Here is a 22924-nt window from a genome sequence, read left to right as displayed (position 1 = left end):
GACCCTGAAATTTCTCCAAGCAGAACAGATGGTTGGGCAAGCAGCTCCACTAGGCCCCGGACTGTCCACACATCTTCCACATTTCCTGTGGAAAACTGCTGCCCATAAGACTTTGGCACCTCATTTGAGCAGACCATCAACCTGACCAGTGAGCCCTCACAGGTGTTTCAATGTGGCTTTCTTCCAGAACCACAATGAATGAAAACAACACCCAGGATCCACTGGAAATGCCAAAGGGAGGGTGTATCCCAGAATGAGATAACCTGGCATAAGCCCCCACTAATTCCTATGCAGGGAGAGCCAGACCCCCTCAGGTCACAGCTGAAGAGAAATGGGAGGGCCCCGAAAGCCTGGAGGCCCTGGCTTCCTCAAAATGATTTCATTGCTCTCCACACCTGGAAATGCCTTTGGGGACTTGATTATTCTTCCACTACAGCAAACAACAGTTGAAAGAAAGAAATCCGCAGCCTTCCAGGGAGTTAAATGTTTGTCTCAAACAGCACTGCTTAAGCCCCAAGGGCTTTGCTTTCATGTCTCCCAAAAACTGTGATTTCCACCAGGTCTGGTTCGCCCTGAGTTGGCAGTTTAGTCTGGGAAACAATCCTGGCGCCTGGGCAGGTCAACCCTTTACACACATTCCTCAGCTTTCTTAGCTGTGTGTTAGGAGGGTTAGGGTTCTTGTAAGAATTATGTGATAGTACTTATAAATCACAGGTCACAGCAAACCCCAGCTCAAGTGGGGTGATCTGCAGGCCTCTCAGAAGGCCCTTCTTTTCCCCCACGGGAGGCATTTTATAAATGAGCACCAATCCAGAGTTGTTTATAGGGCTCTAATTTAGTGTCCCTAGCCCCTGGGGGGGGGCGCTCTGAGGACCCTGAGTCAAAGCCTACCTAAAGCGCCCCCAGAGAGAGACCCAAAGCTCTCCAGTCTGCCTTCTAAAAGCCACTCTTTGCTGCCTGAAAGAATAAAGTACCCTGCTTAATCTAAAAACATGCCAAGTTCTCTCAGATAGATATAGAACAAGGTACTGCAGGCTTTATCAATCCACCAACTCATTCATCTCAAAAACAATTATTGGGTATTGGCCATTGGCCCTACCGTAAGGACTCACACACTACTTAGAAGACATGCAGCTGGGGTGAAGGGAGTTCTTGAGAGCTCTCAGCCCTGTGACCAGACTTCTGACAAATTATGACCTCTCTTGAGCCTTAGTTTACGTGTAATCTGTGACACTAATGAGATTGTGTCTAAATGTGCAGTGCTACCAAGCAGGGCACCTACAGGCCCAGGTGCTAGGAAAATCAAGTTGTGTGTCTAGACAGAGGTGATCCAAGGACGCTTGATGGAGGAAAGAGCCTTTGAGCCAACTCTGCAAAACTGAACCCTGCTCCCACAGGCTCCCACTGTGGGGCGTTGTCAGCATAGGCAACCAGACTATCTCCAGGGCAAATCAGGGTGGTGGGAACATCACCTGTTGCAGAGCCATGTGGGAGGGCATGGGGCTATCTGTGGCTGCACCGCCTCTATAGAACAGACTGCCCAGCTCCTGGAATGTAAGTTCTTTCCAATCTCAGTTTGGCCCAAGAAAGCCAAAGCCATGTAGAGGGAATACTAGGGCAAAGATGCAGAACCTCAGCTCTGGGGCAGGGTCCTGGGCTGGTCAGCACAGGAACCTCTTGCTTGCAGCCCAGGACATGTGCTTACAGGGGTTCCCGATTGCTCCCTGCTAGGGGGGACGCGCTGCTCTGAGGTGTCTTGAAGGGACACTGTAGGGTAAATGGGAGTGATCAGGATTCTTCCATCTTCCCGCCATGAGCATCAGTGAGCGACACCTGTGGGGCTTACACACGTGACTAATGGCAGCACCTGGAGTGTGGTGTGCACATGAGTGAGTGGACGCACCTGAGCTGAGAGAAACAGTGCGCAGCAGCAGAAGACTGTATGGTGCTAGAGACCAGAAAAGAGCCCACCAGAGAGTGCATAAGAGCCCAGAAAGAGTAAAGATTCACCAGGGCTAGAAGGCCTGTCTGACCTCCCTGTGTCTCTACACAGTGACACTAACTCCCTCCCTTGCCCAGCACTTGGTTGCTCCACTTCAAATGGTATACAAAGACCATTAAAAGCCTGAAAAAGCCACCCAGGGCTCCAGAACTCTCTTTTACCCATCTGCCCAGATTATAGAAAACCTGCTGTGTGCCTTCATGGCACTACAGACACATTGGCTTTTTTTTGCACAAGTTGATTGTTTGGAACTTACAACTGAGACCTTTGACTCACCACTGGTGGTTCACAGAAAGTCAGTCCTGCAGCTCCAGCCTGGATATACATATAATTCATTGCTTTCCATTCCTGACCTTGGATTCTTGGTATGCAAAAGAAAAGATCACTTGACCCTTTAAAGGCTGGAATTCCTACGGATATAGGATTCAATGTCTGCGACTCTTCTAAGCATTGAAGTGAATAATGGCTGAGTTCATTTAGGACTGCTTAGGGCTGCATAAAAGCTATTATTAAGCATCTGTTAACTGAAAGAGCAGAAAACCAAAAAACCGGCTCACCTCTCTACATAGGCTGAGAGTGAACTAAGAAAATTACACACCTGCATCGTTTTGTTTTAGTTCCTCAGATCAGGGACTTAAACCTCCCCTATTCAGGGTTTCCAAGAGTTAAGAGAATGCACACGTCAGGTTTTCAGCAAAGAAACTGCTTCTGTTATAAAACCCAGCCATCTGTGCAGCTTCTCTTTGCAGGCTGTGCATGAGGCTGGGCAAAAGGTGGAGGGATGACCTGGAATTTGCTGAAGGCACCCTTTCCCCCCATCTCCTCCATGCAGAACAGATGACAGTAGGAGAGGCTAGAGACACAAAGGTTATAGTGTTATTTTCACTTAGTATAATCTTAGACTACAGACCTACCCTTCAGATCAGCATATTACACCACTGTCACTGAGTACTCAGATCAAGTACTAAAGGCATGTCTTTTCCCAGAATCCCATGGGGCTTCCCAGATGCTATAACCTCCCTCTGAGTCCCAATTCCAATGGAAGCCTCTTTTAGCTAAAACTAAGATGTCATCATTTTAAATATTATTAGTATTTCTTACTGGGAAAGATGTATGTACCATACTATCTTAGTCAACAAAATCATGTTTTTCTACCAATTTATGTTTAAAAACACACGCCTTCCACATTCCTTGTAGAAAACAACTGTTCACAAGCATTTTCTGTACCTCATTTGAGCAAATCAGCAAACCTGACTCACAGGTCAGTAAGAGCATCTGTGAAGATGCTCTCAAGGTGGCCCTTTCTCCCAGAACAACAAATGAGCACATCACCTGGAGTCCATTAGGGCTAGATTTGAACACCTAGAGCATAGCCCCTTCCCCAATTCCTGCACAAGGCCCCACAATCCCTCATTCAAACCTATGCAAGTCATTCATCACTCTTCATATTTATATTAGTTCATGACATTCTCTCATTCATCTGCACGATCATTCATTCATCCGCACAATCATTCATGGTGATTCATTGCAGGCTCAGTGCCCACTAGTCAGAGCTTTCTTTTCTGTACACATGGTGTTTGGCCACCCTTCCCGGAAGAGGCCATAAACTTGTAAACACCCCTGCTCTTAAATTCCATCACTTGTTCTGCACAGGCAGAGTTAAGAACTGCCTGTTAGAGTAGGGCTGCTCAAGAAAGCTCTGATTATCATGGTACACTGCAGCTCAGCTACAGAGGAGGAAGAAGGGTGATGCCGAGGGGAGGGGTCGAGAGGCGGAGGCAGGGCCAGCAGTGAGGGGAATCCATGCCACCCAGGATGACAGTAATGAAGATAGGACTGCTCCATCCCCCGTACTGCTATGTCCTTGTGGCCCTCTGTTTTGTATTTCCAAGCAAAGCTCCCTCAGTGTAAAGGAAGGTTTCTGATGGTTCACAAAGCCATCAGAGTGAGACTAGCCTAAATACGCTCTCAGTCACACTGGTTCCTGTATCAGCTTTATTTCTCTGCATAAGGAACCCTGCACAGGCAATTCAAATTAAAACAAAATAAATATATGAATATTCATGTAAAACTGTCCTTTCTAATGAACAATTATACACAATGTACAATTCCATGTTCACTGGGTGGGTTTACAAAAATGTACCATTCCCAACTAAAAATGCACCAAAATGGTTCCATGCAAACTTATCAAAAGTGACCAAAAATATGGAAGGAGAAACCTGACTGAGAGCACTTGTATTTTTTTTTGTACAATCACAGAAAAATAAAAACATCTAATTTCTTTGTTACACTTAAAATAACTAAGTGTGGCCACTGTTCATAATATCAGTTTATGCTCCTAAAACATCTATGTAGTTACCATAAAAGTATATCAACATTAAATTGGAACTGAACATCATTGAAAAAAGGGGGGTGGTCAGTAGTCGGTGTCAGAGCCCTCAGCATTGTCCACGTTTCTTGAGAGCATGTAGTTGTCCATGTCGATCGAGCGGCAGTTGTTGATGGCGTAGCGCAGGCGCTCAGCCATGACCAGCTGGCTGGAGTAGGGGGGCAGCCGCAGCTGGAAGAAGCAGGTCTGTGAGGTAGGCAGACTGTCATAAGGCTGTGGAGAGAGACCCAGAGTGGTGACTGTGGGTGTCAGTGGTTGCCCCTCCCACCCTTAGGTCAGGAAAGTGCCTCTGGCCGCCTGTCAGCTGGCTCTTAGGACAGACCTGCATGAGCGTGGCAAGTAGCAAAAGCGTGTGCTCTGGGGACACATGGCCATCAAGGTTTCTGATGAAAAGAGATTCCTTCCTTTCTTTACCTCTTCCACTGTGCTCACATGTAAAGTGAGAACAAGTGCTGACTGACCAACAAGCTAGTTAGAACACACTTTGCACAATGCCTGTCACAGAGTTAAGGGCATAAAAAGTTGAAGCTGCTGCAGGGATCCACCTACAGAGCTGGTGCAATGGAAAGAACAATTGTGAGGAGCTGTCACATTCCTTCTGCCATTGTCCTAATGTGCACTGGAATCCCGGAACCGCCTGGCCCTCAGCACACTGCTCACATGAGGAAAGAGCAGTTAATTAAATTGTAGTCCAGTCATTTAACTGGCAGTTGATGCTGTCATTTAAAATTATAATTATTATGACTGACAGAAAAGTGACCAGGGTAAAACGTAGAACTCAAAATGCTAACATACTTCATGCAGAAATGTGTATGCCTAAGGCCAAGACCAGGAGGAATAAAATATCAAAATGGCTACTACTAGAGAGAGAGGATTACACCTGTTCATGGTCCCTCCTTGCAAACAGAACCATTTCCCAAACTATTTGTTGATACAGTAATGATATTATATTGTTTTAATAATTTTTTTAAAGAAAGGCTTTAAAAGAAAGAACCTGCCCTCTCTTTCTTGCTCAGCTCTCTTGGAAGCTGACACTTCTCTTCTTCGAAGCTCTACAGCGAGGGGAGAAGATGGAGAGCCTAGAAGCCTAACTGTGTCAAAACCAGTAGGACACTTAAGCTTGAATTCAGAACAAGCCAAACCAGCAAAACACTCAAGGGGAATGTAAACAGGTGGCTCTAATTTGCAAACTGGAGAAATAGTCTAAAAGTCACAAAGGACAGACCTACTACAGTGGCCAGTTTTCTGAGTCTGAAAAGCCCCAGGCAAGAGATTAGTGGTGGATTAACTCCTGCATGGCAGGGGAAGCCCAGGACAAATATAAGGCAAGGATTTTTTCCAGAACTGAATAGAAGCAAATCATTTCCTTCTCTCTACCTCTCGCTCAAGCAACAAAACAGATTTACTACTTATAGTTTTTGGCAAGTCATGTAGAAAATTTATGGAAAGGCTCTTTTCATAGCCTTCCTGTGCACAGCCTTTCCAGCAAGCGGAGTCTAGGAGTGGAGCCCAGGCAGGCAGCCTCAGGATGCCGTGGGGGAGGGACAATTTTGCCACAGAAACCTCCAAGACACCAGAAAGGCAGACGCTGAAGCTGGCAGGACAGGTTCTCATGTGAAGAGGTCCTATTCTCTTTACAATTTCTTGAATAAACACTATGGGCCCTGCTCCTAGGACTGCCAGCTCATGAGGGGTGTCCCAGGGAGGGAACTCAAGCACTTCAAACTTAATACTGGATTTAAAGGATTTACCAAGTGTCCAAGAGGTGGACAGAAGGAAGCCCAAGTCTGCCCTCAGTAGTGGTGAGGGGGCTTAGAGTAGCATCCAGGAGGGCTTCTTGGAAATGATATTGGTGTTAAGCTTAAAAGGATGAGTAAATACTTGGCAGGCATAGATGGAAAGGGATGTGAATAACTTACTAAAGCAGAGGCAACAAAGGCACATGAGTTTAAAACAGCACAGAGTATGGGGGAGAAAGACAATCAACCCAAAATGGCCAGAATATAACAAGCATCAAGAGATGGTATCAAAAAGTAGGACAGAAGACAGGCTGTGGGGGTGGTAAAGGCCACTAAGGCAATATTTACTTATCCTGGAATCAGTATAGGGTAGGCATGATCTCCCTGAATGGTCTGGAAGGTCAAGGTGACACATTCATATGGGGCTGAGAAAGAAGACTCTGGCAGCAAAGTACATTTGAGACTATAAGCCCTTTTATTCCTCAGCCATCTGTCAAGATGGCAGCTGGGCGGGGGCTCTGCGGTTCATACCACACAAGGAGCATGTTTGCCAGTTTACGGTTATATGGTATTTTGGCGAAAACAAACAAGACCATGTACATACAAGTCACACAATGAAAGGGCACAGGAAATAAAGAGGCACAGGCAACATGGTGACCACTCTGCCAAGTTTAGTTTCCCGTTAGGAAGTAATACATTTGGTGAAGGTGATGATGTGTTTTCTATATTGGTGTAGGACTTGTTTCTCAACAAGTTTTCTGCTTGATGTTTTCTTCAATCTGGAAATTGTAAACAATTCTAAGAATTGACAGGTCTGCTCGAAGGTCTGTTTGGTTTTCCCAACATGTACAAACAAGGAAGCAATAAGGGCAAACATCACTAAGGGAGAAAGAACAGCTTACTTACCCTATCAACCTTCATGATTTGAAATCTCTGAGAAATGTCAGCAGTGTTGGCTGGTAGTCGAGATCTTCCAGACACAAACCTCATGAAGAGCACGCGCTCCTCATTGGAGAACTCCTCCAGTGTGTGCCAGAACCACTGGACAAGTTGATGCTGTTCATCCACCTCCCGGTACCGCACCACTTTCTTCAAGACTTCCACAGAGATCTCCGGCATGCCACACACCATCTGCTCCAGCTGCTTTGCTGTGAGGAGGGACAGCAGCGGCACCGGGACAATCCAGGACATCCCTTCTCGGACAGCAGCCACCTGCTCCCAGGAGAGGTGGTTCATTCAGCATGTGTGTGCGTACCGGGGGCACCCACCACAGACTGAACAGTGCTGAGCAGCCCATCTGTTCATTTGTTCCCCAGACTCTCCAGTGTCTCTCTCTGCAAGAGTGCCCACGCACACGGCCCATCTTCCTCGCCTTTGACCCTCTGCTAGAACTGCTTCTTCCCATTTGTGAGACTGGCACAGTCCCTCTCCCCCCAGTTCAAGCCAGTTTAGGAGCCCAGTGCACACCTGCCCCCTCACTAATATTTCTAATTATACCCGGCCACATGCTATCAAAGCCTGCTATGTGGAGACTGTTTCTTCATCATGGGAAGCAGTTCATGGAGGATATGTCTAGCTTCTACTGTTTTTGTATTTTATATTTTTATTTTGAAAACAATTATATCTTCTTTTGAAAAAATCATTCATGTTCATAGTAAAAAAATTAGAAGAAAAATTAGCCAAAAAAAAAAAATTAGAAGAACATAAAAAAAAAGAGGAAAATAGGCCCTCCCTGGTGGCGCAGCGGGTTGGGGCACAGCACAGAGAGGCTTAAGCCACTTCCGCATGAGTTCGATTCCCGCCTGCCCCGGAGGTGACCACATGGCGTGGCAGACCTCTCCTGGCCCGCCCGCTGCTCCCCTCGGCAGTGTACTTCGTGGATCTGCCTGTTCTGCACCCCACTCTGTCTCTGGTGAATCCTCTCACACATAGATCTCCCAGTTCTGTATGAATAAATAAATAAATCTTTAAAAAAAAAAAAAAGAGGAAAATAGTAGGAAGGCCAGAAAATTTACTCAGGACCTTGAATTCTGAATCCCAGCACCACCACTTCACTTAATTTTCCCATCTTAAAACTTAGGCAGATAATTGCTGTTCACATGACTGTGATGAGATTTTATTTTTCTAAAGATTTATTTATTTATGCATACAAGAACTGGGGTACAGGCCAGAGATGCAAAGGGTGAGAGGATTCACCACAGATAGAATGGGGAGCAGAATAGGCAGACTAACTGAAATACTGCTGAGGGGAACAGTGGGTGAGACAGGAGAGGTCTGTTGCACCCTGTGGGTCAGCCCCCTGGCCGGGGATTGAACTCGTGCTTCATTGGCTGCCGATAGCATCCTAGTTAAGTGCTGAGACTTAACCCCTTGTACAACTAGGGAGGTCCATGTGATGAGAATTTTAAATGACTGACTACATCAAGCCCTGTATGAGTAGTTATCTATTTCTGTTCTCTTAGCACGTTACTGACAACAGGCTAGTTGAGGAATGTCGAGGGGGAGCTGCCCACACAATCAGTTTTAAAAAACTCCTCCAGACCATGCAGTGGTGCATGCCCTACACACAGACTCCTCACTCTTCAGGGTTTGTTTTACAAGTACTTCTTCACTCCTGACCAATTCAAAAGCTTATGATTAAAAACAAAATACCACCAATATATTGCATGCATGAAGTAGGAAGAGGCACTCAGTTAGGGCTGCAAGATCAGCCTTTGGGGGTTCATTTCTAGGACCTTGCTAAAACTGCTGGACTGGCTACCCTGGCCTGGGCAGCAGTAAAAGATGCAGACAAACTGACCCAAGAAGAGTGAAATGGCAGCACGTAAAGCTTAGGTCAGAGTTTGGCCTCAATCCAACCAGTGAACAATTCAGAACTGACATTAAGCCTGGTCTAAGGAGAAGTAAGAACCAGAGGCAGTGTGCAAAGTCTCTTAATGGGTATTGAAATCCAGGTACAAATCAATCAATACAGTAAATTCACCTGCCAAAATTTGGTAGTGACCAAACATCTCTCTTTTGGAGACAAATCCTAACATTCACACAGACCTCTCAAAATGTATCATCTCACCTGTCGGTCCATCTCATGAAGTCGATATTCAATGGCCCTCTCCACATATTCCTTCCTATTGGAAAATGTGAGTGGGATACTATTTCCACCAGGGATTATGGGGACCATTTTGCCATCAGCACTCTGGCCAACAAAAGAATCAAGAGGAATCATCTAAGAACAGAAGAGAAAATAATTATTACATGGTAGAAATGATAACAGTTAATATATTACATACAAATATAGCAAATCAGTAAGAATACAAAGACTTTAAGGGATGAAAAGGCAAATAAAACAGGTACAATTGATCAGATTATCTGATCAGCAGGGAATGTGTTAATTTATCTGGCTGTAGTTAAAAATAATGCCAAATCTCTCTGCCCCCAAACCAGGTTTGATAGCTCCAGTCACGCCAGAGACCCCACCTTGATTCCATCAGTCCTCCACTCTAACATGCAGAATGACTACAGAGGAAGGAGCAAAAGCTAGATGCTGGAGCTGACTGTATCACTGAGGAATTATTTAAACTGCTGGGGTTGAGCTACAAAGGACAGTTATGGGACATGGTATAAGTGAGCCAGATAGCAAATAGAAGCCTAAATCTTAAGTTTTAAACAAAATTTTTAGTCAATACCAGCAGAAAGTCAGACTTGCCAGGATTTACCTCATGGAAACTCTCCTCTGTAATCCCACTGTCTTCAATGTGAAGAATGCTGTTCAGAGTCTGCACGTAGAGCAGATCCACTTCCTCCAGGTCTTCCAGAGTGAGTGGGATGCAGCACAGCTGCTTCCACACCAGAGGGGCCAAGTGAAGGTCCAGAGGCTTCTTGGTGCGAATGGCAACCCCCATTAAAATTCCCAAGAACTTAAACTGCATTAAGTGTTCATCAAGGCAAGCAGAGGGGTTAAAAAGGAACCTGAAAAATTAAAGCAAATAATTTCTAAAATTGCCCTCATTTCTATCAGAAGTAAGTTATCCAACAGCTATACATTGTTATAGATATGCACAGTCCAATAATATAGTCATTAGGCACAGGGTGCTATTTACATTAATTAAAAAATTAAAAATTATTCAGTTCTTCAGCTACTTTAACCACATTTAGAGTAAACAAAAGTCACATGTGGCCTGTGGCTATGGCTTTGTACAGCACAGGAAGTGTATTTGGAATTATTTTTAGCATACCCATAAAAGAGCAAGTGAATGGCCTATTAATCCTTAAACTACCTGCTCCAGGATACCATTATTACCTACCAGTCCATGAAGTAGGATCCAAAATTCAAAATTTTATAAATACTGGGATAAATATAATTGCAAATAAGTGTTATAATTTGACAGCATACCAAAGCTTTTAAATGAATTTGGCTGCAGAAAATTCCTGCAGGAGACATCAAAAGAAGTGAGGTTTTATTATCATGTCTGAGTTTTCTCTAGCCCAATCTATTTTCATTGAATTGGTTGCATAATAAATACTAAATAATGAGGGAAATGCCTCAATTTCCCTAACAGTGAAAAAGGAATAGAAACAAGAGATACTCTTAGGAATATAAATAGGATTCAACAGGCTAATCCCTGTAGAGCACTTTGAACAGTGCCTGGCACATAAGAACTCATAAATGTAAGCTGGGCCTCCCTGATGGTACAAGGGATTAAATCTCAGCACTATGAAGCTATCAGCAGCCACTGCAGCATGAGCTGGATCTCCAGCCAGGGAACTAGCCCACATGGTGCAGCAGACCTCTTCTCTCTCCCCTAAAGCTCCCCTCAGCAGAATATTTCAGTCAATTTGCCTGTTCTGTTCCCCACTCTGTGTCTGGTGAATCCTCTCACACATAGATCTCGGGCCTACAGTATGCATAAATAAATATGTATTTATTATAGTACACATAAATAAGCTTTAATAAATAAATAAATAAATGTGAGTGACCATCACTGCCCTCATCATCGCTGAAAACTTTCAAAAAACACTTGCTGCCCGCCTTACCTGTCTCTATTGTAACCTACTTCTGCAGTGGCATTGGGAGAAGGTATAAGAAGGTCAACAATACCAGTTTCAAGTTCCTAAAGAAAGAAAAACAATTTTTTTGATAAAAGACAATCAACTGCACTAAGAGAACAAATCAGCTACACTAAATGATTACACTGAAGAGAATATAGTTGAAGACTTATAATACCATGTGAACCAATTACCTCTATAATTATTTTTCAGTTTTATATATTTTTTCAAATTTTAATCACAATGAAACATTTTATACACATAAAATGAACATATATGACACATCTAACTAACTTGACTACTAAAATTAATACTGATGTGTGAAATTAAATTAAGGTGAAATTAGGTACTTCCCAAGAAAATGTAATATGAAGAACCAAGATGAAAAAAGTCAACTAAGAGTAGGAACTGAGGTACCTGTAAGCAGGGTGTAGTGACACTCAAATAGATGCAATAAGTGATTGCCAAGTATAATTTTAGTTACAGAAAATCCTGATACTAGTTAAAACTAAGGGGGTCAGAGCTGATCAGGAAGTGAAGCTATCACTATAGATATTAAAATAAAAACAAGTCCAAACTCTTGAGACTTGTTATTATAGTCCAACGGAGTTGGCAGTTCTACTTGGTTCCACAAACACCAGAATTAAACCAGAGTACATGGTTGGTCCTGGATTTGTCTGTTATGTAAATGTAAATATGTGTCCCTGTTGTTTCCTCTGCCAATACTATAGCACAACAGATGGTGAGTCATTGGTAGATGGCTAATCACTGACATTTAGTCAGCAATGTATCTTCACAAAGCATTTCACAAACCCTTGCTATCATTCACTTATACATCAAAAACAGCATGACTTCATGTAAGGCTCAAAAATGCTTGCTGCATCTAGAAAAAGATAATCACTGAAGATAGTAAAATGGCCATTCTACCACCTGACTGGATTTATTAGCAGGGGACACTGGAAAATATATACCTGGCACATCTCTGTGATTGTGTCATCAAATACTCCTCCAGCGTCATCAGCTCCTTCTCCAACCAGCTTTACTTTCCATGCCCGGGAAGGCAGACGGAGGTCTGATGCATTCAGCTTAACTACTTGTCTTGCTATTTGGACAAAGATGGGCTTACACTTTCGTCCCCTTTAAAAAAAAAAAGGAAAAACAGAATGAAATATCACTCAACATCTACAAATCACCACGAAGGTCTTATGAAGATATCTTCTGATAAGTGAACAAACAAGACAGTTTAACAATAGTCAAACACTGTGCTAGGCCCACCAAAACCATACGAATACCATTACTGTCAATATCTTACTTTAGAAGCCAAGGCTCACAGAGGTTAATTAAAAATAATGTTCACCTTAAAAAATGCCAACTTGTTAGTGAAACATACACAAAACACACAGACATATGCTAACCTGGTTGATATCCTTTTTACAGTAATTTGAGGTCCATAGTTTTTTCCTTGAACCATGGTTTTTCCTATGGAGCGCACCATTGGGAGAGTATAGACTCGTGGGGCTAACAAAGGTCGAAGTTGTCCCTGTACAATGCCCCATGTTCCAGCATTATAGTGAGATGTACTGTTCTGTAACAGAAGTTAAGCTTATCAGAGTCATATTACATGGTACAACCTAAAGCTTCAAAAAAACACTTCTCACTTTTACAACACATTGTTTTTTGAATATTCTTTAAAAAACATAAATTTGGATATTAACAACTGTTAGAAGTTTTTAAAAAGATTTATTTATTTATACATACAAAATTGGGGTACAGGCCAGAGATGCAAGGGATGAGAGGATTCACCAGTGACAGAGTAGGGAGCAGAATAGGAAGATCTATACACATTTCAGCAGTGAAGTACACTGCTGAGGGGAGCAGTGCGCAGGTGTCTGGAGAGGTCTGCCACACCATGAGGGTCATCTCCCTGGCCAGTGATTGAAATTGTGCTGAGTAGCTTCTGATAGCTTCATACTATTCTTTAACCTGTTTACCCACCAAGGAGGACCCAACTGTTCGAAATTTTTTTTTTTTAAAGATTTATTTATTTATTCATACAGAACTGGGGTACAGGCCAGAGATGCGGAGGGTGAGAGGATTCACCAGAGACAGAGCGAGGAGCAGAACAGGCAGATTGATGAAGTACACTGCTGAGGGGAGCAGCGAGCGGGTCAGGAGAGGTCTGCCACGCCATGTGGTCACCTCCGGGGCAGGCGGGGATTGAACTCATGCGGAAGTGGCTTTAGTTTCTCAGTGCAGTGCTTTAACCCGCTGCGCCACCAGGGAGGGCCTCGAAATTTTTTAAAAATATGTTTCTACAAAATATGTAATTCCTCTTTTTTAAAACTTGGAAAAGAATACACATACATGCACAAACTAACATCCATAATCCTACCATATGGAGAAGGCCCCATTAACTCATCTGCTTCCTTCTAATTTCCTTCTGTATGCAGACAATGATCTTTCACACTGTTGAGATTAAACTGTTTATACGATTTCTTGCCACTTTTCTCACTTTATACCATAAACACTGCCCTCACTAATTATAAATGGTTTGATAACATTAGGCTAGTGCTATGGGGTATTTTGTTTCCTGACTGATTATTTCCAACAGTGATTTGTCTCATATGTCCCATGATTGTTTGCACCCAAAGGATTTTTGACTACTAGTTTTACAAACTGATACACATTTTGACAGGCATGCTTACATATTAAGCAAACATAGCCAGCTTGCTTTCTTCCTAAATGACTAGACTGTTTTATACAGTCAAATGAGCCAAATTTACTTTATCTTCTCCACTTATTCTTTAATAAAACTCAGAGGGCTCATTTTATTTTATATTATTTTTTAAGGTTTATTTATTTATGCATACAGAACTGGTGTACCGGCCACAGGCAGTGAGAGGGGCGGTGAGAGGATTCACCAGAGACAGAGTGGGGAGCAGAACAGGCAGATCAACGAAGTACACTGCTTAGGGGAGCAGCAGGTGGGTCAGGAGGGGTCTGCTATGTCATGTGGGTTACCCCCCGGTGCTCCAACTCATACCAAAGCAGCTGTGGCTAGCTTGCAGTATTGCATCCTAACCCGTTGTGCTACCAGGGAGAGCCCAGAATGCTCATTTTAAAAGAAAAAAGAAGTCTCCTAAATGTTTCAGACTCATTTATCTAACAACCTTTACTATGGTGATAACAATGTTGTGTGTTTAAGTTTTAAAATCATATATTAAACATTGCAGAAGATACACAGCTAATAGAGGTCTTAAGATCACTTTGAGTCAAGAACATGATTACCAATGTCTGGACTATCCCTAAACCAGCAATAAAAGAGAAATAAGATAGCTGCCTTATCACTATCTCTTGGGTGTTGAATGTCAAAAGTATTAGCCATTGAAGACCTTCCCTAAGGCTGAGAGAAAGTCCCTGCACTGCCTCCCAAGCCAGCATGTTACCTGGTTGTTAGGGCTGAGGTTCAGCAGTCTCCAGGACGAGTACATGAGATCAGAGAAGTGATACAGCAGTCGGAGTCTGGCCCGGGCAGTGTGAATGCTCACCTCCCTCAGTGCTCCATACTGGGGGGGCACTGCATCAGGCAGGCCTAGTTGCAGGGGTACTGACACACCTGCCCAGAAAGCAAATGCATACTGATAAACAAAAATACATTGCTTTCATTTTCAGTATTTTGAAAAGCTTCAAGCAAAGAAATTTAGACAATAATACCTACTACCACCTCCTAAATTCTATTTACTAGTTTGATATTTGTGCTTTATCACACATTGATCAATTTATTCATTCGTTTACCTTATTTTTTTGATGTACCTGTGTTTGTTTTTTTTTTTTTTTAAAAGATTTATTTATTTGTACATACAGAACTGGGGTACAGGCCAGAGACTCAGGGGCAGTGAGAGACTTCACCAGAGACAGAGTGGGGAGCAGAACAGGCAGATCAACGAAGTACACTGCTCAGGGGAGCAGTGGGCGGGTCAGGAGAGGTCTGCCACGCCATGTGGTCTCCTCCGGGGCAGGCGGGAATCGAACTCATGCGGAAGTGGCTTTAGCTTCTCAGTGCAGTGCTTTAACCCGCTGCGCCACCAAGGAGGGCCGTACCTGTGTTTGTTTTTAAACCACTTTTTAACATTACGGAATTAAAGAAACTTGTTTTTTTGCTTTTTTTTTCTCCTTTAGTTTCCCATTTAACTGTGGCCTTAAAAAATCTCAGTTTAACTTCCTTTTCATATTTCAAAATAACACAGGGTGTTAACCAGGACCAGATAAGCATTTCTTGAATATGGAAATAGTAATTTAGCAGAACCTCCTCTCATAATGAGTAGGGTCTGACCATGCAGAATGGTAAATATGGGTACATGATTCATGAAGTCTTTCTACTACAAAAATCAGAGCTCTATAAAAGTGAACACTCTAATGAATGTATCCATGGTTATAGTCTTAAAAATATGCACAAAGGAGTAAAAACAAAATCTTCAACTTATTTGAATTTCCTGTAAATAGACTATACAGCTCAATTTCCAGAAGTATTTTACTACTATTAATAAAAGCTAACATTTGCCAAGTAATTTTGTGTGCCTGGCATACTGTAAGAACTTTATGTGAATTGGTCCCATCACTATTTACAATGGATACTATCATTACCCTTATTTTACAGAAAAAGATACTGAATCTCAAGGTTACTTAGCTCATAATTAGAAGAACCAGGACTCAATTTAGGCACTAGAGTTTCAGAGTTTGAACTTTAACCACCACATAGAATAGCCTCTGTCCTGTTGTAGAAGCCTCTGGAAACTGATTCCTGAGCACCTGAAATTATCTGTTTATGACAGCACTGCTTATTTTGGGTTCTGTTAGCTAGAAACCATCTTCTGCTTGGTTGGTAACTGGTAGCCCTATCTTGCTTTCTAAGGATATCTAAGAGAAAATTTCTATGTGGAGTCTCTTAAAGATTTGTGTCTAAGAAGTAGAAATATTAGCAAAAAGAGAAGAGAATACTTCAGGGAAGTTCTAACACCTCAGGCATCAGGGGATGACAGAACTAACTATAAATGCCAACTAACTATAAATGCCACACTTAAGATAATGGTTAAATTTGTGGAGAATGGAGGATGGGTCCAATCCAGGAGATTACACAAGTGGATATTAAGTACACAAATATGCCTTTTTTCACTTAGAATTTTTACAGATCTGTAAGGATTTCATTATAAAATAAAAGCAAAACAACACAAAAAGACAAAAACAGCGCTTCAGTCTTGCTGCACACTAGAGTAAAATGGCAAGAATTTTTCTTGCTGTCATGCCAATGCAGACAACTAACATTCCAAATGGTGGAAGTGCTGGTGGTGAAGATAATGACAAATGGCCTCAGGATTTTTAATCTTTCTTCCTAACATCAGACGTCAGAAAACTGAAACAAAAGCTTTCATCATTTATTTTATATAAATATATATTAGTTGCTACTTTAAAACAATAAATCTTTGCTTGCCTAAATGATATGTTTTCTTTTTTTGGGGGGGGAGGGATTGCAGAGAGGGAATGCTGTGTGAGGAAGTCTGCAGAGAATAGCCTGCCGTGAAAGTATTTATAGTGCTGATAGAATGAAGACTGCTTCAGTTGTGTGTGGGAAGGTGTGATAGTTTCAGAATGATGTCTGAATACAGCCTGAAACTGGCAAGCAGACAATGAAGCTGGTACAGCTGAAAGAAAAGCTGCAGATATACAGCTATTTCATCCTTCACCTGGTGCTCTTGGCGGGACAGGTGGTGCTGTCCAAGCGGCACTGTGGCAGCGGCCAGCAGAAATCTGACGAACGTTTTTCCCTTGCAAAACTGTTACCAGGGTTGGTTCTCGAACGTGGTTGGTGTGACCTAGCCCAAGCTGTGAATAAATTACAAATTATTAAATAGAGATTCAATTAAAAACAAGAAGCCAAGATGAAATTTTTCTTAGATGGCATTAGATACAAATATGTTAGTTTCTGTACCAAGCAACAAAGTCAAAATAATGAAATTCTGGTTTTCTCTATCAGAATGTTTTTCACATCTCAGACTATCTCCTAAAAACTAAGCTGCAACAAATTTAGTACGTCTTAGCATCTTAGTAACTTATCCACACCCCTGGATTCCACTTCTGGAGAAGAAATGAGTTTTTGGAATGTTGAAAGAAAAAAACAGTGATCTATGGAGTTTTTACTTAGTACACATTGACTTTTTGATTTTTAACATGAACAGTTTGTGTAACAATAAACATTTATAAAAGCATACACATAAGTAGATTCTCGTCTTAAGGTCTCTGTTCCTAAGGTCTGACTGGGATACCCTAACACTTTAACATCATCAGGGAGGATCATGTTAAGGTCCTGACAAGGACTTTCGAAAGGTGTCTTCAACACTAACTCTTCCTCTCATTAAGACAATACACAACCACAATGATGAACAGCTTCTTCAGCTGTTAATACAGTGACAAGGACATCATATGGCTAAACTGAGGCTGCTATGAATAATATTGGACCTAGACTTGAGGGCCCTGATTCTAGGGGTACGCAGACCCAAAGAGGATTTACAGAGCATGGGTTATGTGGCTCTGCATGTAGGGTTGAAAGCCAAAGTAGTAGCAGACATCTTACACATCTTCCACCAAAGTCTCTCCCTCCTCCATTACTTGGGTAGGCTGAACATAACAATCTCATGAGTCTTCTATGTACAAGCCACTTACCAATGTGGGTAGGCATTCACATATACTGTCAATCCCCCTTAATCACTATGCTTTGCTGTCCGATTTAAAAAATATATTGAGGGGCCTCACTGGTGGCCTAGGGATTAAATTTCAGCACTACTGCCATAATAACCTGGGTCCATCTCCAATCAGGGAGCTAACTCACATAGCGCAACAGACCTTTCCTGTCTTGCCTATTGTTCCTGTTTATTTTAGTAGCTCCTCCTGATCTGATCCCCATGCTATCTCTCTGGTTAATACTCTTACCCCTCTCACCTCTGTTTTTGTATATATAAATAAAAATAGATCTTTTTTTAAAACTATTTAAATAACATTGATTTTAACATATAAATTTCAGATGTACAGCATTGTACTTCAATATGTATAGTGTATATACTACTTCATAATCACCACCAAATCTAGTTTCCATCCATTACCATATAACTGAGTCCCTGTACCCATTTCACCTATACCAATCCCTTTCCGCTATGGTGAATCTGTTCTGTGTAACAGATTATTTTTTTAAAGTTTTATTTATTTATTTATTTATGCATAGAAAAACTGGGATACAGGCCAGAGGTGGGGGGTGGGGGGAGAGGATTTACCAGAGACAGAGTGGGAGGCAAAACAGGCAGACTGACTGAAATACACTGCTGAGAGGAGCAGTGGGACAAGACTGGAGAAGTCTGCTTTGCCATGTGGGTCACCTCCCTGGCTGGGGATCACACTGCAGTGCAGCTTCATAGTGCTGCACTTTAACCCCTTGTACCACCAGGGAGGCCCAACAGATTATTTTTTTTAATTATGCCATAATACTTATTCACCCATGATCAAGAGAGAGAGAGATACATAACTGAATTCACAGAGTAACCAGTCTTATGGTAAAGTGATGTGCTTTGGCACACTGTGATATTAGGAGTTCCCTAGCATATCACTTTCCCAAATGAGGTTTCTAGAATTTGAGAGAACTAAGCATTTGAGAGAATTATTTGAGGTAAATAATTACCTGCCCTTCTGAATTACTCCCCCAGGCATATACATCTCCATTTGACGCCAAAGCAAGTGTATGCTCAGCTCCAACTGCTATGTCTTCAATGTTCACCCCAGCCAGGACAGGGATTTGCTGTGGTCGATTATGGTTTCGGGCACGACCCTCTGGTAAGCCTATCAAACGATCTGAAAAGATGGTAATCATTATGGATGGTATACTATAGTCCATTTATGTTTTTTAAGGAGTCTTAATTTTTACGGTATAATGGTAAGGACATATACAACTCACTGGGGCAAAAACTACTGTTTTGGTAAGGTATGCTAAGTAGAATCTGAGTGAAAGAAAAGTTTCAAACTGTTTCTTTGCAAAATGTCAATTTCCTAATAAAAACAAGTAAAATTAACCAAATATTAGTAGCTTATTTCAAACCAAAAGGCACTTCCATTCTCCTATTTGGGAGGACTGGTATCAAGTCCCTAAAATTCTTGCATTCTAAGAAAATATATCATTCAACCTGTTTTATCCTTAAATTTCCAATCAACCTATCCCCTTGCCTTTGCTGCCAAACCTCTAGAAAGTGCCATTTTTGTTGTTATATATCCTCTAGGCCTATTTGGCTTGGCACCCTTCTACAAATTAACTTCTACTCTCACCACGGTGCTGAAACTATACTCTTCAAAGTCAAGAATAGCTTCCAACTGTCTCGAGTAGCAGTCTTTTCACACGCTCCAGCACAGAGATCCACAGAGCTTCTGAGAACATGGCCTCATCTCCTCCGCCTCTCAGATTCTGCACTACCCTGGTTCACTGCCTAGCTCTTTCTCCATTCTTTTCAAAGTCAACTCTTTCAAGTTCTTGTCCTCATCCTATGCTCACCTTACATTCCTAGAGATACAGATTCTTAATTTTCCATTCTAAACTCTCTCTCTGAGTTTCTTTAGAGCCTATTAGTATGGCAAATTTATGTCTTCATAAACCAGTCTCCAGATCTGGAGTTTAAGATACAAATTCCCAATAACTTCCTGGATACATCTTCATACATATATCTTGAGTATATAGCCACAATTCAATATGGCTAAAACTAAAGCTTTTATTCTCCCCAAGACTTATCTTCAATAATGGCATCAATGTTCTTCAAAGACTACAAACTATTAGAAACTTGACTTATGGCTTAATTCTTCACATCAGCCTTAGAGCTCCCCTCCCTCTAGTCACTACTACTTAGAAATTCCACTAAGATGGTGAATATATTACCAGAAAGCCCTACTGTGAACATTTGGGCTATGATCCTACTCATGATTTTAAACCTTGGATGTCTATGAATTTCTAAGACCTGAACCCCTGGAAGGGTTGGGAGTGATGAAGAATCCAGAGGAGGTGTGCTGGTTAGGACAATGTTTGTGACAATATGGTGGAGGCAGCAGAGGGGAGGAGGAGGAGAACTTTGGCAGAGAATTTTCTAGTAAAAGAGATGGCACTGGCATAAAGGGTGACCTATGAAGAGGAATGTTCGTCTTTATGACAAACTTCATTAAAAAGGAGCAGAAAACAGCTAATGAATGTAAGTTACAGTGGCCATTCATGACCCAGGAAAAAAAAAAAAAGACTCAATTTAGTCTTGGAAAGCAAGGGTTTCTATAACATATGTATAGATAAAACAAGCAATATAATGAAAAGTTTCTTACCTTGACCAAATGTATACACATGACCATCTTTGGTCAATGCAACAGAAAATTGAGTTCCACAAGCAACCTTTTTTATTCCAATTCCACAAAGGACATCAACTTTCTACAAAACCAAAGTATAAAGCACATAGTTTTAAAAAGGGAAAATAAAACACTCTTGCATTTGCCTACTGGCATATATAAATTCAAGGAACCTACTTATTTTGACCTAAATAATATACACATAAATGCTGTTTTATCATATGCTTTGTAAACTATCTTAATTACAGGAGTAAGTATGCAGAGCAGAGGTATTTGACTAAAATCTCCAGGATCTAAGTGGAAGGAAAAATTCCTCTGGGCATCAATCAGAACCACTGAGAATCCTAGAGTCTTTTAAAGAACAATGCGGGACCTTGTTAACACCATGGTGGCTCTCAGTTAGATCCTTATGCTTTCTTAGTTGACAATTAACATTTTAAAAGCTCCCCAGATACAGTGTCTTGGCTTTCTGTATTCCTACCTGAATACTCATCAGTCTAGTTATAAAGATGTCATAGATTATAGATGATGAATATAAAGTTGAATAAAAATTGAGTATTTATAAATTATGCTTGTTAAATGTGTTAGGTAAATGCACATAAAAAATTACATAGAAGGTCTTCCACAAGGTTTGGAAACATACAAAAGTTTAAATTTACTTGTTTATATACTTGGATTTTCTTTCTATTTTTTGAAAGGAAGTACATGCATCTACAATTTAGTGATAATAATAAGATCAAGTGGTAGCTGCAAGCAGAAGGTTAGAAAAGATTGTTCATAGTTCTCTTCACAAGATACTGAAGATATATATATAACTATTTATTCATGTGGAGAGGAGTCCTACAACAGTGTTCAGCCTATGTATGGGAGACAGAGGCTTAGCCTTGTAGAATTTTTGTATCAATTATAACCAGTAATGGCTTTTTTCAAATCAAGATACAAAATGTTAGAATTACACCAAAAACCTTTCTAAACTTCATTCTGAATTACCAAAAGTATTAAAGGTACATTATTTTCAACTAAAAAAGAGATAATGACGTAAATGAAAACTACTGTCTGAAACCCTAAAGATAATGCTGACCTGAGGAGATGATTTCGCAGTGGAATTTCCTAATCCCAATTTTCCATAATCCCCATCTCCAAAAGCCCACACCATGGAGCCATCTGCTGACACCGCCAAAGTGTGGTTTAAGCCACAAGCCACCTGGAGAAGAAACAGAATATTCAGTAAGGCAAATCATAGTGCCTAAAACATATAGCACTATTTCTGGGACCACTTGTTTTTTTTTAGTTCAGTGAAAAACCTGGCTCTGTTCTAAAGATTTCTATTGGTTTTAGTGCCTTTTATATGTTAACCAAAATGTGTCAACAAGAAGTAATTTTGAATTACAAAAAAATTAAAATATATATATATATCTCTAACGTGAAAGCCTTCATATAACTGTAGTGACTAAGAATCAGAGCATGAGTACACATGACTTAAAAATACTATTCACACTAAAATCGATAAGAAAAAGATCACAAAATCTTATCTCCTTGTTAAGAGATGGTCTCAATGTGGACAGACAAGAACAATTATTGCTTAAGAGCAGTAGCTGCCAATGATGCTGCAATTGAAAAATCTACTTCCTGGCTATAGAATAAAAATCACAAAAAGTATATTGTCTAACAGCTTTATAGAAAGTCATATTAGTACTTTATAGAAGGGCTTTTACATATTCACACCCTGAATTAAGACTTTCATGTGTTTATCAAATAGGACAAGCTTAAATTGACATAAATTTTTTATACTGGGAAAAATAAAAAATGATCACTTAGCAAAACAAAATGTATACAAGATTAAGAGTAACTGGTGGTCCTAGTCTTTCTAAAAGGTAGTTTTTAAGTATACACACAAGAAATAAATTATGATCAGACAGAACATATAATGATCTATCTATTCCTTACCTGTCCAATTTGATATCCCTCCAGCGCAGTCACTCTTTCTGGAAGTTTTTTGTTAGAAGTGTTTCCAAGACCCAAACGACCATAGTCACCATTCCCAAAGGTAAACAGTTTGCCATCTGAAGTTACCACTGCTGAATGCTTGAAGCCACAAGACATCTACAGACAGAATCAAATAAGGAGAAAGAGACAAAAATTTTTTGAGAAGAAATGAAAAAACAAAAAAAAAAAAAAAAGAAGAAAGAGAAAGGAGGAAGGAATTTTTGGTTAAAATCTAGTAATATACATTAAAGAACATCTCAGGACTTAGATCCTATCTGTTCAACTTTTCTTCCTATTTCCCCAGGTCTTATCTACCTTATCATCCTCAGGAAGAACAAGTCAAACAGCATA

The 22924-nt window shown here is 41.1% G+C and overlaps 1 protein-coding gene across 1 annotated transcript in view; it reads right to left on the bottom strand.

Annotated features, from left to right (window-relative positions):
- Positions 1–3987: 3987 nt before the first annotated feature.
- The window catches only part of HERC1 (HECT and RLD domain containing E3 ubiquitin protein ligase family member 1), a 140964-nt gene continuing 122027 nt past the window's right edge, over positions 3988–22924 (bottom strand). The window contains exons 64-76 of the mRNA XM_012728527.1: positions 22535–22690; positions 21669–21791; positions 20567–20669; positions 18897–19066; positions 16915–17053; positions 14620–14789; positions 12589–12758; positions 12145–12310; positions 11162–11238; positions 9844–10096; positions 9201–9353; positions 7037–7342; positions 3988–4604 (exon numbers count right to left, since the gene is read on the bottom strand). Coding sequence (XP_012583981.1) covers positions 4419–4604; positions 7037–7342; positions 9201–9353; positions 9844–10096; positions 11162–11238; positions 12145–12310; positions 12589–12758; positions 14620–14789; positions 16915–17053; positions 18897–19066; positions 20567–20669; positions 21669–21791; positions 22535–22690 — 2172 coding nt within the window. The 3' untranslated portion in view covers positions 3988–4418. The remainder of the gene's footprint in view (positions 4605–7036; positions 7343–9200; positions 9354–9843; positions 10097–11161; positions 11239–12144; positions 12311–12588; positions 12759–14619; positions 14790–16914; positions 17054–18896; positions 19067–20566; positions 20670–21668; positions 21792–22534; positions 22691–22924) is intronic.

This window comes from Condylura cristata, unplaced genomic scaffold (genome assembly GCF_000260355.1).
Source record: "Condylura cristata isolate star-nosed mole 26May11 unplaced genomic scaffold, ConCri1.0 scaffold00023, whole genome shotgun sequence".
Taxonomy (NCBI): Eukaryota; Metazoa; Chordata; class Mammalia; order Eulipotyphla; family Talpidae; genus Condylura; species Condylura cristata.
Note: the sequence above shows the minus strand (reverse complement) of the source record. Positions and strands in the feature narration are given on the sequence as shown.